A 17,044-nucleotide genomic window follows, 5' to 3' on the forward strand; every position below is an offset into this window, starting at 1 on the left:
CTCATTTCTGTTAAGTTATAACTCAGATATTACTACAAGTATAAAAAATTATAAATTTACCTTTATACCTATTTACCGTCTAGAGATATTTTGTCGCTGTCCATCCCCCATTTTATAACCTCGGAATTCTGTACGAGAAAATCAACGGAAATCCGTACAAATTCGAAAGATAAATAAATACCCAAGTTAACTAGCAAACTTGGGCTAACTCTCAAATCCGGAACACAAAAAGCAGGTATCGTAACCTGCTCTGATACCAAATAAATTGGTATTAGATTAATTCGAAAATCCAACACACAAAAACTTACTGGCCATAACTAAAAACACGAAAAAAACTAAGCATCAGAAACTTGGCTCTGATACCAAATAAATTGCCACGCCCCAGGTAGTCTCTGCCTGAAGAAATTTCGGCAGTATCTCCCCTATACGGGTGACAATCTAAAAATTCCTACAACCATCCAGATACCTCGGCCAACACGACCGGAACAATAACAATAAAAATAAGCAAACACCCACGCAGTTTAATAGTAAAACTAAACTAATACAACGATAAGGAAATCCATCTCAAAAATCCTACTCAACTACACTCATAAAACTCAAAACTTATATCCTACTCAACTACACCTATAAAACTCAAATCACGACGCAATAAAATCAACTCACCTCTTCTACCGTCCAAGCAGACATGTTGTAAAACATATCCAATAAAACTCAGCGACAATAAAGATAATACAATATCCATAAAGCAATACCAGCATAAGTCCAATACATAGACAACTATATAGTAAGAAAAGAACAATAAAAAGGTTCATATGAAAATCCTCGAAATCTGGAGGGGGACTAGCGACTGGAAATCCTCCGGAAAGTCTCAACCTGAAAATAGTATATCAACGGGGTGAGTCAACTCCTCAGCGGGTAACTACTGACATGCAAAGTAAGAAATATAACAAATAACAATAATTATGTGTACAATCTCCAGATATAGAATGATAAATGCAAACTGAAATATATAGGAGAAAAACTGTACTAACTAGGACCTAGTGTATGGATAATAGACCGAGAGATATAGAAATCCTGTATGCATGTCAAGCATATGCATCCACCAAATATGTAGCAAATAAGTGCAGCAAACACAAGCAATAAATGCATCAATGCGTATGATGTCAATGATATGTCCTGGTCACCCCTACTGTCAGTCAGCCATCTCACACACAATGGTGAGACTGAGTGGGTAGGGCTGTGACAACCGTGTACTCTGCCATCATTGCTCCTGATGAGTGACCGAGTGGACTAGATGCTGTTGGAGTACACCTATCCTCCTTCCCTACATCATAAGTGGGGGAGCTCAATGCTCTCATCTCCTTGAGCAAGTCCAGAGGAGGGATCATTGACGTGCTACCACGCTGCATCACGCTACCCATGAGTGGACCAACGGAGCACTAATAGAGCACCTGCTGCAACACACTCTGCCTGAATAAAAACCACTAACCCATGAGTGGTAGTGTGTGCAGATCCATGTAACTGGCTATGTGCTTAACAATAATGGAGCCAACAATCGCACAACATGCAATCATGCGAGATGGTGCATGACACTAAGTATGAAAATATCCTGATCCTGTCCATCTCTACATAATGTGTACCAGAATAAATAGATCCAATCAATGGTCTAGGTACACAGGGCATGTATGGTATAAAAACCTAGGTCCTGAACATAATAAGGCATGATTATGTCACTACCTCTATAAGCATATAAAATCAGGTGGGTACTAACATGGAATGCAAAACAAGTAAGCAAAAACAAGTATGTAACAGGTATCCGGTAGTGACAAACCGATGCAGATAAGAAACATAATCATTACTATTTGTTAAAAACTACTATGCATATCAAATGACATATCTAAAAAGATAAGTCAAGTACTCGCCTTAAATAGAAAGGTCTAATCCAATCGAAATCTAACGTCGAGATGCTTGTTTCGCCTCAAAGTCTTGTGTCACCAATATATATACATTTTTATTTAGCTACAACTCAAAGAAATAGCTAAATAAAATCCTTAAGAACAATTTAGGGAAAACCCCTAAACCATAAACCTCATTCTACTTAAATTAAATCCAACGGTTAATTATAGTTAGTTACCTAATCCCCAATCAACCCATTAGAGTAATAATCCAAACCTATTTAATAATCTTACCTTAAACTCACAACCTCTTCCTTGATGTCCTCAGTCGAAGCAAGATTGCCACAGCAGATCCCAAAAGCCCTAAATCGAAAAATATCATCGTATTCGTATCAAGGCATTCAACCCAAAGACTCAATCCAAATACTCACCCAAATTTGAATGCCTGACTGTTGAGTCATTGTCGGATGTGCCTGCTGTTAGAAAACGTCGGAAACCAGTGGCCAGAGCAAACTAGGGTTGCTGTCCTCCGACTTAAAACATCACAGATTTGTGCAGCAAGATCTGGCATATCAACGAGAATAGATCTGTTGCAAGAAGTGGTTCGGCACAGTGGCTCGCGGCAATTGGGAGAGGAGATGGAAGTGAAGTCCGGCAGAGGAGCTAGCGGTCGGCGATGTTCCGTGCAGCGGCGGTGCTCTGTAGAGGAAGAGGGCAACACCTAGGCACCGGTGGTGGCCTTCGGCGTTCAGCGGAGAGGCGTCGGCACATGGAGAACTTAGAGCATAGCGGCGTGAAGAAGGGGGAAAGGGTCGGCGTGTCGCGAGCTTCGGGAGGAGAGGGAGTCGGTCGGCTCTTGCTCAGGCATCGACGAGGAGGGAGAGAGGGGATGCGTTAAGGAGAAGCAGTTGTCGGGGAAAGAAGAAGAAAGAAATACGAACTCCTCGGCCACGACTTTAATCGCGAGGGGAGGAAGAAATCGCTCGGCGCGAGGAGGTTAGGGCACGGGTTCGGCGTCGCGACGGGGGAGAAGAAAAATAAGAAAAAGAAAAGGAAAATAAAGAGGAAAAATCAAATATTTCTTCGCTTAAATGGGGTAGCCTAAACATGCTTTCCCGGGACTCAATATTTATCCCCGTAAACTCGTCATACGAGCTCCAAAAAATTCCCAAATTTTTTTTAAAATTTTTGAAAAATTTCCTTATGGTATTCTCCCTTTTTCGGTATTTTACAGATCCGAATGCCCCAAAATGATATATTTTTGATATGCTACTCAACTCATCCTCCGCGACTACCATGCTCGATTGAGTGAATTGGGGCACCTAAAAGTGAGTACAACTTAGGCCAGGCGTATGTGAGCACCTTAGGGGGAGGGGCTCACGTGGTATATATATAGGCAAATGATCTGTTAGCTAGGCATCCTGCATGAGTGCCTAAACGGGTTGCCCACCTAGCATAACCCTTCTCTATATAAGAGGTGCCTCATTTTTTCCGAATTATCAAAGGGGTATCCCACTTTCATTTATCAAAAGGGTGCTCATTCTCATTGTTCAGCCATGTACATTTATTCTTCTGCGCTCTAGTACTATTCTCATTATTATCTCTCGTCTAAATCTTTCACTTAAATTTTGAACCAATAAGACGTGTTGTAACAACTAAGCTGTTACAACACATACTTAATCTCTTAAAAAATATTCACATTGTACTAGTTATGAAATCATAATTACTACAATTACATATTCAACTCAGTTATAGCAGCTATGAAACTGTAACTACTATAATTGAATCTGTAAATTTAACTCGGTTGTAACAGTTACAGTTTCATAATTGTTACAATATGTCCGATCAATTCAAAATTTAGACAAAAAATTTAGATAGAAGATAATAATAGAAATATTACTAGAGGGTAAGAGGATAAATACATATGATTGAAGGGTAAAAATGAATATCTTTTGATAAACAAAATAAAAGTAGGTCGCTTCTATATTATTTCAAAAAAAAAAAAAAATGACACGTCTTCTGATTTTTTACTCTGTATAATTGATTTTATATTTTATTTAATTATTATAATAACATTTTATATATTTGATTGATTTCAATTAATATAATTTTCATGACTTATTTTATCTTTTTTAAATGCCCCATAATTAAATATATCCAAAATGGAACATCCTCTGCAAACACAAAGCGATGTATGATGTATCCATCAATAAGATGGTTGTTGCTAATTGGGCCCACACCAAATCAGTGGGCCCCATTTAGTTGGTGTGAAAATTTATTTTTTCAAATTAAAAGAAAATTTTATAATTGACCAACTTTGTGGGCCCATCATCGATGGTCACTCTTCAACAAACAATGAAAACAAAGCACCGACACTTAATGAAATTATAAATAATATAAAATTAAATTCAAATCTGAATTACAATTAGAAATTACATTTTTAAAAATAATTTTTGATATTTTGAAAATGATAAATATGCAAATTAGGAGGACTGAGTAATCGCGTTGGGAATATTTTATAGAAGCACGTGACGAGGAGTGTGCGACGGCAGAGTTGGGCGATCGAAGGTTCTCCCACATAAAAACGGCGTTGCTTTGCTGCTCTTTGCCTCCGCTCGTTGCTGCAGATCTCAGAGCTTACCTCCACGGCCCGCGATGGAGAGGGAGATGAGCTGCTCCCCGTCCAATGTCGCCGGATCCGTCGCAAAGCTCGCGTCTTTGGCCCTTCCCTTTCTGCTCTTCCTGGTCTTGTCGTCAGTGATTCCTTCCACAGGTCAGTTCCCGGCTCTCTTCTTCTCTCTACCTTTGATTTTTTTTTTTTAGGTTTAAGATTCAATTTTACTCCGTGTTTGCAAAAAATCTGATACTCAGTCTCTGTCATGGTTTGGGGATTCGAAGCCGATTTGAACCGCTTTACTATGAAATTTGCTGTAGTAGATGTAAAATGGAGATGTTTTGTTAATCTGATTGAAATTGTGATTATCGCAAGTTTTGATTTGATTTTCTTTGTCCCTATCGAGAGCAATGGACTCGATTCTGTTAAATATACTTCCTGTTCCAGTCTCACTTTCAAAATACACATCTTCCAAGCAATCAGACTCAGAAACATTTCTATGATGGTTCTGATCAATGATTTAGAATAATATTGTTATATTTCTATACTCTTAAAGGAGGTCAACGTATCATGAAAGAATGAAGTTTTATGTCGACTTATCTGCTATGGCAGTTGTCAAGAGTGTATTGTTCACAAGAGACATGAATTAGAACATCAGTAGAATCTATATTGATACACTGAAGAAATCATTTAGATGATTGATCAGAATCTATTGGGATCTATTTATTACTTATCACAGTTCCTTATTTTCCAATGAACTTTCGCCGTGTCATTTTTTGCCTAGCAGAAGCTTATGATGCACTGGATCCAAATGGAAATATAACAATCAAGTGGGATGTTATCCAGTGGACTCCAGATGGTTATGTTGTAAGTACTAGTTAAAATTACTATAATTTCCTGAAACTATATGCTTTATCACTTTATGTACAGAATGATTTGCAACTGCAAAATATTGAAAGATTGGATTTTTTTTTTTCAGGCTGTTGTGACGATGTTCAATTTCCAGCAATATCGTCACATCCAAGCACCTGGATGGACTCTTGGGTGGATGTGGCAAAAAAAGGAGGTCATTTGGTCTATGGTGGGAGCACAGACCACTGAGCAGGGTGATTGCTCACGCTTTAAGGGAGGCAACCTTCCGCATTGCTGCAAGAAAGACCCAACAGTTGTTGATCTCCTTCCTGGAACACCTTACAATATGCAAATTGCCAATTGCTGCAAAGGAGGGGTGATTAACTCATGGGTTCAGGATCCAGCTAACGCTGCAAGTTCATTCCAGATTAGCGTTGGTTCATCAGGAACCACCAACAAGACCGTTCGTGTGCCCAAAAACTTCACCCTAAAAGCTCCAGGACCCGGGTACACATGTGGGGTAGCCAAGATTGTAAAGCCTACTAAGTTTGTTACACAAGATGGTAGGAGAACAACCCAAGCTCAGAGTAAGTTATCAAAGATCAATTGCAAAATTAGTTTGGAATGTTGATGTGCAAATTCTTGTGGATATTAACACTACTTTGACCAAATCTATGCTGATGTGTGTGTGTGTGTGTGTGTGTGTGTGTTTTCCAATTTTTAACTGCAGTGACATGGAATGTTACATGTACATACTCTCAGTTTCTCGCTCAGAAGACTCCTACCTGCTGTGTATCACTTTCATCTTTCTATAATGATACTATTGTTAACTGTCCTACATGTACATGTGGGTGCCAGAACAATGCAACTCAACCTGGGAGCTGCGTAGAGTGAGTTCAAATGCAATTTGTTGAATTCCTAACAACAAAATTCCAATTTGTCCATTGATGATGTGTTGGTTTCTCCATTGCAGAGCTGATTCGCCTTATTTAGCCTCTGCAGTCAATGGTCCTGGCAAATACAGCAACACACCTTTGGTGCAATGCACAACGCATATGTGCCCTATAAGAGTTCACTGGCATGTGAAACTTAACTATAAGGATTATTGGCGAGTGAAGATTGCAATAACAAATTTCAACTATCGGATGAACTATACACAGTGGAACCTTGTTATCCAGCACCCTAACTTTGACAATATCACTACAAGTTTTAGCTACAATTACAAATCATTGACCCCATATGGAGGCATAAGTAAGTTTCTAAGATTCAACTTTATGTTTCCAGAATAATTGTTTAAATATTTGCATTTTTAGCCCCCATGGTGTGATTAAATAGGATATTTGTCCCTTGTGAATTTCTTCAAAACAGGGAATCTCCTCACTGAATCTTACATGGTCACCTAAGAAATTGCAATGTATTATCTAATTACAGGTTTTATCTGATTAATGGACTCCTAAGGATATAGAAAAAGATAGGTGATTCTTGAAGCTCTTTAATTTGTAGTCACAATCTGGATTGTTTTTGATGCGACAGATGATACTGCAATGCTTTGGGGTGTTAAATACTACAATGACTTCCTCATGGAAGCTGGACCTTACGGAAATGTACAGTCTGAAATTTTATTCAGAAAGGATCCATCAACATTTACCTTCCATCAAGGTTGGGCTTTCCCACGTCGAATCTACTTCAATGGTGACAATTGTGTCATGCCTTCTCCAGATTCATATCCGTGGTTACCCAATGCTTCCTCACAGTTGAAGAGCACATTGTTGATATTCCTTTTTGCTGCTTTGACTTGGTTGCTAATCAATGTTTAGTAAGAAACTTGAGTCTATGAGATTTTGTGTGTTCTTGCGCAAATCTTCTGGAAGTGGATTCTGGTTTCAACATTAAGAAGGATCTGAGGTTTTCAGAAGAAGCATCAGGTTTGTGAACTAAAAGTCATCATCCATAAGTGAATTTTTCATTACCTTTTGGGTCAAAGTGAGTTGAGATAATTGTCTTTGTAATTTATGCCTCCATATTATTTGTAGAGAAATGGGAAACACAATAACTTATTTTTGTAAAAGCTCTAAGCAGTTGAATTGGTGTCGTTGAAAGAGAATTTATTTTTCTTACGTTGTTGGTTCCATAGTGCACCTTTCACCAACTTTGATTGCATTTCAATATATAACAGTATAAAATGCCTACCTCTGATATTTGATTGTAAGTGTTATCAAAATCTAGACAAGTCATTTACACTTAAAATTTTCATGTTTGAGTGAGGTGTATGCGATAATCTGATTCTGTCTCGTGTTTGTTCCCATAGTTGCTCATTTAGACTAATCAATATTTGAGGTAAGACACGACCACAAAAAGATTGATCACTGTTCTTTAGCTTTAGCTTTAATTTCTAGCTACATGTGGATCAAGATCTGTAGATTGTGCCATCTATGGTTTATTTGAAGGTTCAGTTCTTATCAGGAATCTCGATCAGGTATTGAGTTAAGCACAATTGGACTAGTTCAAAGGACCATGTAGAAAGATGACTGAATTCAAATGTCAAAGGATTTGGCTGGTGTCTCTTAGAAAATGGATGCAGGTCAGCGAATTTGCCTTGGGAAATAGTTGGGTAAGATTTATATAGTCGACCTCAAATAGTTGAGACAAACACAATTTTATAATGATGACAATGATAACAACATCTTCTATTGTACTACATATGAAGCTTAGTGATGCATATCACCTGAACAAAAGTGGATCTATAAGGAAAATTTCACTAATTTGATAGCTTCTTGCAAGAGAACTAACACAAACCTGCATGGAAGACCTTCCCATGATGATAAAAACCAGCAATCAAGATCCTCCTTTCCTGCAGCGTCACAAAAGGCTGAACTAGCTATTGGCAATTGGCTGATGAGGGAATGGAGAATGGAGACCTCTTAGGTCTTTATAAGAACAAACAATATATCAATGGCTTCAACTGAAAAGGTCTTCTGTCTTTCTCACTTCCCTTCCCTTTTTTCTAGTTACTCTTCTTTTAAGCAAAGTGTTTGGTGTGGAAGAAGACTCGGACCCGAGAATCCTGCAGGAAATATAAACAATTGAAATGAACTTGAATTCATAATATTGCGTCTTTGCGCAATTCAGTTGATTGTTCTAAACAATTTATTTTCAACAGGATCATAGGTGTTTGAGTAGTTGCATACAATAGAAAAAACTTTCAGAACTGGCAAATTTTTTCAGACTCCAATTTTCTGTTTTCAAGGATCTGTGTCTATAAGCAAAAAGGAAAATTCCTCTGAAAACAATATTTAGAAAATTCAAGGGAATATTGTTGACAATTCTTTGTTTATTTTTTTATTGGCTCCAAATAGTTGTCAGCAAGTAAACAGTCTCCATCACTGATCCTTCTTGCATAATTGCATTCACTGATTTGTGGATAATTAGAACTGGTAGCAAGTTGACATTTCTTAGCTAATATGACTGCTATTTTCCAGCTTATTTGATTGAGAATAAAACCTTTTAACAACTCTGTAGAAAATTAGCCACCCAAGCAATCATAGTTATGAAGAAAAAAAATGTTGACCCAAGTAACATCGAATCTGGGACGACTGACCCCCGGCCCCCATCAGCTCATGGCCTAGAAACTCAGCATCATGTGGTTACATGCCCCATTTAGAATCATAGTTATGTGAAATAATAATGATCAAATGAAAGCTCAAGAGTATAAGAAAAGTAGACACAACAACTTGGATCACAAAACACTTTTCTAGCTTTTTCTTCAGAACCCAATCAACTTTTCTGAAGTTTTAACATTTTTTTCTTACACGCCTACAGCATTTAAATAACTCTAAACAAAATCGTAATAACGATCCAGAAGTTACATTTGGAAATCAAGAGGAAAAAAAATTAACTTCGGTTCTGGAAAAATTATACAAGCATATTTCATTGGAGAAGTTGCATACTATAATATTCAGTTCAGCTCAGGAGCTGTTTAACAAATAGATACGCCAAAATTTAATTAGCAAAGAATACATCAATATTTAGAATTCAAGCTCACTTTCAGGGTTCTTGGAACACGGCGAGTTCTTATGCTTGCTTTTAATCTGCCTGCCTGCTTTAACTTTAGGGCCCCAATGCTTCTCAGGGTTCGGAACAAAACGCGGCTCTTTCTTTGTTGGAGATTTTCCAGTCGGAGTTGCAAAATTTGCCTGCAAAGACAAGCAGAGGAGACAAATTTGATCCCCATTCAATAATCAAGCCGATTAAAATGGATACGAAGCGCAAATACAGACAAGCAATGGGCAATGCTGAGTTTCGACATGTAAAGGAAACCTACTTTATAATTGTCAGAAGATAACTTCAGCTTCAATGAACTACAAGAGCACTGAGTAACCGGAAACTAACAGAATAGCACCTTAGTTTGAGAACAAAACATACCTGCAGCATGGGTTCCTTGGAAAGAATCCCACTGCTTGATTTACTCCTCCTTGGAGTTTCTACCTGATGAGTCTTCACCTTCAAAAGTGAGATACAAAAGTTAATAGATCAAAGAATAAATGAAACAAGTCAATCTGCAATTCAAAAGATCACAGAAACATATACAATTGTGTCATGATCATATATCATGGCCTAGAAGCATTATGTATTAAAGAGAATGAAAACTAATTACCCAGCAACGCAATATATCCCAAATAACATGCATTGGGGCATCCGTTTTTAACGCTACTGGATCCACATGGCTTCCAGAGAAACGATAGCCAGCATTTATCAAAGCGGAACGCATCATGAGAATAGATGGTGAGGTACACTTGAGAGTGGCACATAAGCTATGTAGATTGACAAAGAGAGGAGCATCAGGCAATTCCTGCACATACATACCATGTTAGATGAGGACATCTGCTCGAGGATGTGAAAGTCAATCGAGTTTCTATCATTCATTAGACAACGCAATACAAGACACCATAATGGCATATATCAGGAACAATCAACCAATTTTGGTAAAGGACATTTTTCTGTCAGCATAAATACAGAATCATCTATTTAAAATTTAGCTTTGGAATGAAAGTCTCCTTGAAGTTATTCATCACCCAGAAGAATGCCAAATTTATTAGGGCAACAAGTGCAAATAAAGTTTTCAAAAGCTTAAGAAACTAGACTGAGATCTAACTATGATCTGGTGAAGCCCTCTGGTGCAGAAGGCTATGTGATGTATATTGGCGCTTCAACTCATGTGCTTGGTTGAGTCTTATTGCTACACAATAAACTAGTTGCTTATGCTTCTCATCAACTAAAGGTTTGTGAGCAAAATAACCCCACTCATGACTTTGACTTGAGCAAATAATATTTGCTCTAAACATATGGAGACATTATGATAGACCTTTTAAATTCACCAACCAAAACACAAAATTCTCAAATGTGTCTTTAATTAGAATCAACTAAATATGGGGCAAAGAATGTGGTTGGATTGCCTCATGTTTTGTGATTGAAGAACTAATTATCATACAGGTAAAGCTACTGTTGTTGCAAGTGCCACTAGTTGAAAGCCCACAGGTTATTCAGCTCAGCTTCTACTTTGTAAATCTTTCTTGATCCAGAATGTATTCAACTTGGAACTAGAGACAGAGAGACACGATATGAACTTCTTGCTAATGGTAGTTAATTCTCCTTTAATTGAGCATATTAAATAATCACAGAGAGGAAACTTTCATCCAAGGTTTAATGCAAGAATAGAGATACAAGGATTCAGGTCAAGTTACCATAAGTAATGCACATATTTGTTTGACAGAATATTTCAAACAGATACAAGGGAAGAGTAATACAGCTATCTCAAAATGTACAGTAATATATAGAATCATAACACATCTATCTCAAAATCATAAGGATTTGATGATACCTCTAATACAGCTGTAAGTACAGATAAAATCTTTCTTTGCGAAGGGTACTTTTCTTTCATAGATCTAACATTTTCCAACATGGAGGTCACCCATTCTTGGTCATGGATGGGAGCAGACCACATAGGTCCACCCATTGTGAATGTACCCCCACAATCTGTGCATTCTTGAGGAACAACTGGACCAGAATTTGGAGCATAGTTTACTCTGTTGTTCTAAATGAGAGAGACAAAGAGAACAATCTCAAAGCGGCATTTACATGATGATATTGAAAATATAAATTACCAACAATTATCATATTCAAAGCCATACAAAAATAATCAGCTGTGAAGATACCTTCATAATTTCTCTCCCCAACCTTTGTAAATGAAAAGAATCACAACCACAGCACTGATAGATGTACGAGAGTTTAAGAGGTGTGGTGCACATTGCACTAGCAGACCTGAATACACAGAAAAGGTAACACATCTACTAAACAGTTCAAATAACTTTTTAAAAGAATAATAAAGACAAGTATAAGATAGAACTAACACCCTAAAATACATCTGAACAAACATCCTAAAATACATCAGCTCATAGAAAAAGGAAGACAGACGTGAATACGCGCACAAACACTCGTATATAAAAATCCATCTGAACAGAGAGAACAGGAACAATGTAGCGCTTGTAACGGTTTGCATGGCTCTACATTGCAAAAGCATGAAAAGAATTAAATCTCAGACAGTATATTATTTAGGGAAAAAGAAAACTATAACTAATAAATACACCTCAATGCTGGCGAGAAGGATCCTCAATGCCATCTCATGGCAATACTTTGCTCTCGTAGGGTAGGAACCATACCTGTCACCCGCAGCTACATATATAGTTAGGTGAAACAAGTAGTTCCTAGTTTGGAAATCATCAACAAGAACTTACCTTGAATAGCAGGCTGCAGTACAGCCACCACAAAGAACTGGCATATCTGTAGCTGAGCACATCAGTAGTCCACCATCAGCAATTGACTGAATAGCTGAGTCCAAGAAAGCAGAGGGTGATCCATAAGGATCAATATCTATCTGAGAAAAATAAAATAAGGTAAAATTTGAGAATCAACACATTAAGTACATTCCAAAATCAGAAGATAGAAAAACATCTGTTGTCACAGATGCTGTAATAGAAAAATCTAAATTAGTTTTCTTCCTCATTGCTAAAATTTTTGGTATAGGTTTGAATCTGATCAGCTTATCAGTTTTCCTGTGTTTGGATCTTTCAGATGTTAGTATTGAAATATACAGATACATCACAGATTAAGACAGCCCATGTGTTGAGCTTCAGTCAATCCAATGTTTTCATATTGATGTTTGTTATTGTTTTTACTTGTTTATCTTGCTTTGTCCATCGATTATTAGAAAATCCAAAGGTATTATGTGTGCCCCATCAATTCTTGGAAAGTCCAAGGTATTTTACTTAAGCCTTATGTTTGATATCCTAATATTATAAGTGGGAGTTCTATTAAATGAGTCAGGTACATATAGCCAGCATATCAAACTTGCCAAGGACCAAATTCATTTCAATCACTGATGTTGAATTACAAGGCTTTCCTAACTTTTAATATAAAATGAAGGTTACCTCTTGTGTGCACCTAGATTCCTGGGTGGCTCATAGATGCCATGATAGTCTGGATCATGCTTCCCTCTCCTGGTTCATGGAATTGGAAGCACAATGCAGAGTTAGTGGCCTTTATGTCAACAATCAGGAATGAGAAAGCAAAGCATATTCTTTCAGTCTGTTTATATATGACGAGTAAATCAAAACTGACCATGAAGGACTACCACCCTGATGACTCAAATTGATTTTCAAAGAGGTTTGGCTTAGAGAGATTCCAAAAAACTCTGTCCAATTCAATCTATCAGAACAACATCCTCCTGGACTATCGTCGATCCTATTCGAGATATTTGGATTGTTATGTGAAATTTTGAATAATGTTATATTAGAAGAAAAACTAGTTGATCAGTTTGCTCGTGTCAACAGATTCAAACAGACATGGGCTAATCAATTAATTGTATGGGATAAGCACTTTTTGACCACAGAGCTTTTGCATAATGGGTCAGTGTTTCATGATCATGATTAATTTTTGCCAAATAATACAAACTAACATATGATATCAGTAACACATAAGATCATATAGATATTTTAGGGTTAATTGAAAATATTTTACTGTACTTGGAATTTCTTAACAGATTTAGCCACAACTTTCAAAAATAAGAAATTTAATTTATACTTTATGATGATGAAATAGAAGCACATATAGCCAAATGCTATTTTAAAAAAAAAAATCTATAAACGAGCCTAGGTGATGTATCAAATAGAATTTTGATTCATTTAACTTGCCACCACTAATTTAAGCCCAGAAAACAAATTCTCAACTTATTAAAATTTAACTAAACCCGGCCTTAGATCAAATCCAATTTAAAGCAACAAAAAAAAAATCTCATTTATTAACTAAAAACTAATTTATTGGCTTAAGTTATACTGATGCGGCAAGTGAATCGAAATCCAAGTTGGCATGACCACCTAGACACTTAGTAACAAAAGTTTTTATAAAAACTTAATATTTGGCTAGACATGTTATCATTTCGTAAAGTATAAGTTATATTTGTTAATCTTGGAAATTGTGGTTAAACTCATTGAAAATTTCTACATACAAGCTAAATTTATCCATTGTCCCTAATTTTTAGGATGATTTGTTTCACGGGGATCCTTTTTTCTGATTAAATTGTCTACTGAAATAAAATGTAAGTGCATTGTGAAAAATAGACAAAATAGGAAGGACTATCTCATTTGAAGTTGCTGAGAGAGTTGCCTATGTCTCTTCATTGCTAACCTGACTATGATAACTGAGAGGAATTTTCACTCTTAATCTAACAAGGTGAAGTTTTTTAGCTCTCCCTAATTTGAATAATCCTTAATAATACTTTCCAGAACTTATTACCAAGCTAAACATGAAGGGCAGACTATTGGTGTGATTTTCCTCATTAAGAGATACCCATCCATATCTCAACCTACTAAAGGACTTACTTAAGGATATGTAAGACCTGGCTACATCTCAGATGGTGAGAGAGGATCCAACATTCACAACAGGAGGCCCCCTGCGTATATAATTACTTTGCTACGGAAAAGTTTTATTAGACCAAAGCAAAATCTTAATGGAAGAGAAAGCCAACTTGGATGTCATACAAAAGACCGCTTGACAGACATTCTCCGGATCAGTCAGAGACTCCACATCAGAAGAAAAGAAAAGGACTATGAGTCAAGAGAAGTGACAGAAATCATTAAATATCTGCATTAACTTATGTACGAAACTATGTAAATCCAAATCATAATTACCACATCAAATTCTTTTGGATGGTTGAGCATATAAACTCTAGCATCAGCCAGATGAGTTTCCACCTTCAATGATGCTTGAGAACCATTAAGCTGTATATTCCTTTTGCAAGCTTCAATACATTCTGCAACAAAGCATGCTATGAGTCTACGACTTAACAACCACCTTTAGGCATAGCCTAAAAAACTGACCAACTAGAATAATAGCATTAGAAGATAAGAAAAAAATACTTGGATCATAGTCAACAGCAACAACTTTAGCAATGTCTTCTATTTCACATGCATATCTCAAAGATCGTAATCCTGAAGCAGCTAAAGCCTGGAAATTCATTGAAAAAAGAAATTAGATACAAAACCTGCAGTACATAAAGAATATACACTCGCAGCCAACCACAAGCTTGTAATTTTTTTTTTTTCATAAGCTAAATCAAAATGTACCATAGCGGCAGAGCAAAGCTAAATCAAAATGTACCATAGCGGCAGAGCATAATATTGTTAATGTATCATAGAATAGGTAGAAGATTTCTGAAGACGAACCTCAAGAACCCTAGGTGCCTTGAGTTCTTGGACCTTGGAAGTGGTCTCCTGTGTTAGCTCAACAATGTTCTTAGTACCATTCTCATGCTTCATTTGGCAAACTCCATCAGATAAAGAACCTGAAGATCTCTCTTGAATTATATCTGATGGTGACCACATTGTCTTGCTCCAGACAGCAGCATGTTGTTCCTTGCGTTTTGAAATAAAAGCCCTTAAAACAGCAATTGACATGTCTCTGTTATGAACCTAATATTATGATATATTGTTTTGGTTACCAAAAGAACATATGCTAATCTCATACACAAAAATTTTCATTTTCGACACTTCCTTTGGGATAATAGATAAACAAGAATAATTTAAACGAGAAGTACATATGTAGCGGAGGTATATAAAGTGGAGGAAGAACAAAGAGTTGAAAGGATAAAGTGAGACAACAAGCTCAAGTAAGGAAATAACATGCTTGACAATAAGATAACAATCACGGATAGACTAAGTAAATAACATGAATGTCTACTAAACCAATAAAAAGAACAAATTAGGACTCTGCTAACTAGAAAACTGTAGAGGACGTATCTAATGTTAGTAAATAGGAATCAGCATCAAGATTTCCAATCTAATAGCAAGTAGCTTGTGCCAAGTAATTCTAGCATTGCCCTAGTTCTACCATTCGAGTGTTAAATGTGCAGCTGCTGAAATAACATCGGAAGATGGAACTATGAGTTTCAAACACCGATACCTTGATTTGAACAAAAGCATTTTAAGGTAGTGAGAGAGCTAATCTTTAGGAAAAGTTTTAACTTTTCTAGAAAAACAACCAAAAAAATCGAATAAAATGTAAAAAGAGCCTATAACGAAGTCAATTTGAATTTACGAAACCTGGGCCTTGTTGTAGAAGACGCTGTTGCTGGAATCTAAGAGGATCTTCACCTCTCCTTCCTTGATAACGGTGCAATTTCCAAGCTTCTCTCCCACCACATCGTCGATATCGATTCCGAGGACCGAATACGGAGACGAGGAGAAAGAAAAGTGCAAATTTGGTAGGATCCGTGACATTCTTGCGAATCCCCTGATCAAGGACTGCATCGCGCCAAAATTACCGCATGGAAGCCGCCACTGTGACTGCGAATACGAGTGGTTCCTTCGCTACATTATAAACCCTAATGCAAACCCTGAGGTGAATTGTACCAACCAATAATCGCGTTCCCATTGGCTCTGTTTATTTGGGAAAGTGGAAAGCAAAATTAAAGAAAAGTTTCCACGGTGGAAAAGTTTTCGTCGTTTACTTCATTAAAATTTTCCGAAGGAAAAGTACCGCAATCCATCAGCGGATAATTTTGGAGTCAAAATCGATCACCTCAAAATCGGACGGAAAGCAGCGGATGGAAAAAAAAATGACGCATGTACCTCTTTTGCATTCACAAAATTATACCATATACCAAAAAAATGACGCATGTAGCCTTTTTAACTCACAAAATTACACTATGTACCAAAAAAATGACGCATGCATCTTTTTTTATTTACAAAATTACATCACAAGTATTCTCCTTCCTCTATCAAGATAAACAAGTGTGCAAAGGAAAAGATTTCTTTACCCTTTCTTTTCTCTTCCTCCAATGATAACTTTCTATCGTTGATTCCTTTCTTTTTCTCATCCACACTCTAGAGTAAACATAGCATAAGTCCCTATGGGTGGGTGTTGCCACTTGGTTAGTAGTGAGGAGCGCGGATTCTCTAGTCCGCGTTTAGTAGCGAGGAGCGCGGATTTTTTGGTCCGCGAAATATAGATCAGAGGATGGGTCACGGGTGAAGATTGATGACCTCACGTATAAAATAAGTGGGAGCCATCACTCTCCACCATTGGTGGAGAGTGACTAGTCCACGTTTTGCGTACCAGAGGATCTGAGTCG

General features: G+C 37.1%; 2 protein-coding genes and 1 long non-coding RNA gene across 6 annotated transcripts; 1 reads left to right on the forward strand and 2 right to left on the reverse strand.

Annotated features, from left to right (window-relative positions):
* Nucleotides 1-686: 686 nt before the first annotated feature.
* LOC121987184 lies at nucleotides 687-2,928 on the reverse strand. The gene is made up of 3 exons (XR_006113434.1): nucleotides 2,327-2,928; nucleotides 2,190-2,258; nucleotides 687-873 (listed from the first exon to the last, which is right to left on the reverse strand). It is a non-coding gene; the product is annotated as an uncharacterized LOC121987184 (long non-coding RNA).
* A 1,522-nt stretch (nucleotides 2,929-4,450) lies between these two features.
* On the forward strand, nucleotides 4,451-7,478 carry LOC121983810 (COBRA-like protein 1). Its single transcript, XM_042536437.1, has 6 exons — nucleotides 4,451-4,668; nucleotides 5,297-5,376; nucleotides 5,489-5,948; nucleotides 6,092-6,251; nucleotides 6,335-6,612; nucleotides 6,895-7,478. The coding sequence occupies exons 1-6, from the start codon at nucleotides 4,551-4,553 to the stop codon at nucleotides 7,176-7,178; spliced, it is 1,380 nt and encodes a 459-aa protein (XP_042392371.1). The 5' UTR covers nucleotides 4,451-4,550; the 3' UTR covers nucleotides 7,179-7,478.
* A 479-nt stretch (nucleotides 7,479-7,957) lies between these two features.
* Nucleotides 7,958-16,313, reverse strand: LOC121983808 (probable tRNA (guanine(26)-N(2))-dimethyltransferase 1). 4 transcript variants are annotated; one of them, XR_006112712.1, is made up of 14 exons: nucleotides 16,014-16,313; nucleotides 15,138-15,383; nucleotides 14,832-14,919; nucleotides 14,604-14,725; nucleotides 12,153-12,292; nucleotides 12,005-12,077; nucleotides 11,833-11,921; nucleotides 11,574-11,679; nucleotides 11,240-11,452; nucleotides 10,016-10,210; nucleotides 9,784-9,861; nucleotides 9,404-9,554; nucleotides 8,158-8,425; nucleotides 7,958-8,086 (listed from the first exon to the last, which is right to left on the reverse strand). XR_006112712.1 is itself a non-coding variant. In XM_042536435.1 (13 exons), the coding sequence occupies exons 1-13, from the start codon at nucleotides 16,218-16,220 to the stop codon at nucleotides 8,370-8,372; spliced, it is 1,707 nt and encodes a 568-aa protein (XP_042392369.1). In that variant the 5' UTR covers nucleotides 16,221-16,313; the 3' UTR covers nucleotides 7,958-8,369. The 4 variants fall into 4 exon arrangements, 3 of the variants coding, with proteins under 3 accessions (XP_042392369.1, XP_042392368.1, XP_042392370.1); XM_042536435.1 differs by having other exon boundaries at nucleotides 7,958-8,425; nucleotides 15,138-15,326; XM_042536434.1 differs by having other exon boundaries at nucleotides 7,958-8,425.
* Nucleotides 16,314-17,044: the final 731 nt, after the last annotated feature.

This window comes from Zingiber officinale, chromosome 5B (genome assembly GCF_018446385.1).
Source record: "Zingiber officinale cultivar Zhangliang chromosome 5B, Zo_v1.1, whole genome shotgun sequence".
NCBI lineage: Eukaryota > Viridiplantae > Streptophyta > Magnoliopsida > Zingiberales > Zingiberaceae > Zingiber > Zingiber officinale.

Excerpts from the sequence above, each read along its gene's own strand:
- LOC121983808 (XM_042536434.1), bottom strand. The coding sequence starts at position 16,220 with ATGCAGTCCTTGATCAGGGGATTCGCAAGAATGTCACGGATCCTACCA. Across the intron at positions 11,922-12,004 it reads TCCTTCTCGCCAGCATTGAG|AGCCATGCAAACCGTTACAA; the intron begins GTGTATTTATTA and ends TTTGCAATGTAG. Across the intron at positions 10,211-11,239 it reads TACTTACAGCTGTATTAGAG|GAATTGCCTGATGCTCCTCT; the intron begins GTATCATCAAAT and ends ATGTATGTGCAG.
- LOC121983810 (XM_042536437.1), top strand. The coding sequence starts at position 4,551 with ATGGAGAGGGAGATGAGCTGCTCCCCGTCCAATGTCGCCGGATCCGTC. Across the intron at positions 5,949-6,091 it reads GAGAACAACCCAAGCTCAGA|TGACATGGAATGTTACATGT; the intron begins GTAAGTTATCAA and ends TTTTAACTGCAG. Across the intron at positions 6,613-6,894 it reads GACCCCATATGGAGGCATAA|ATGATACTGCAATGCTTTGG; the intron begins GTAAGTTTCTAA and ends TTGATGCGACAG.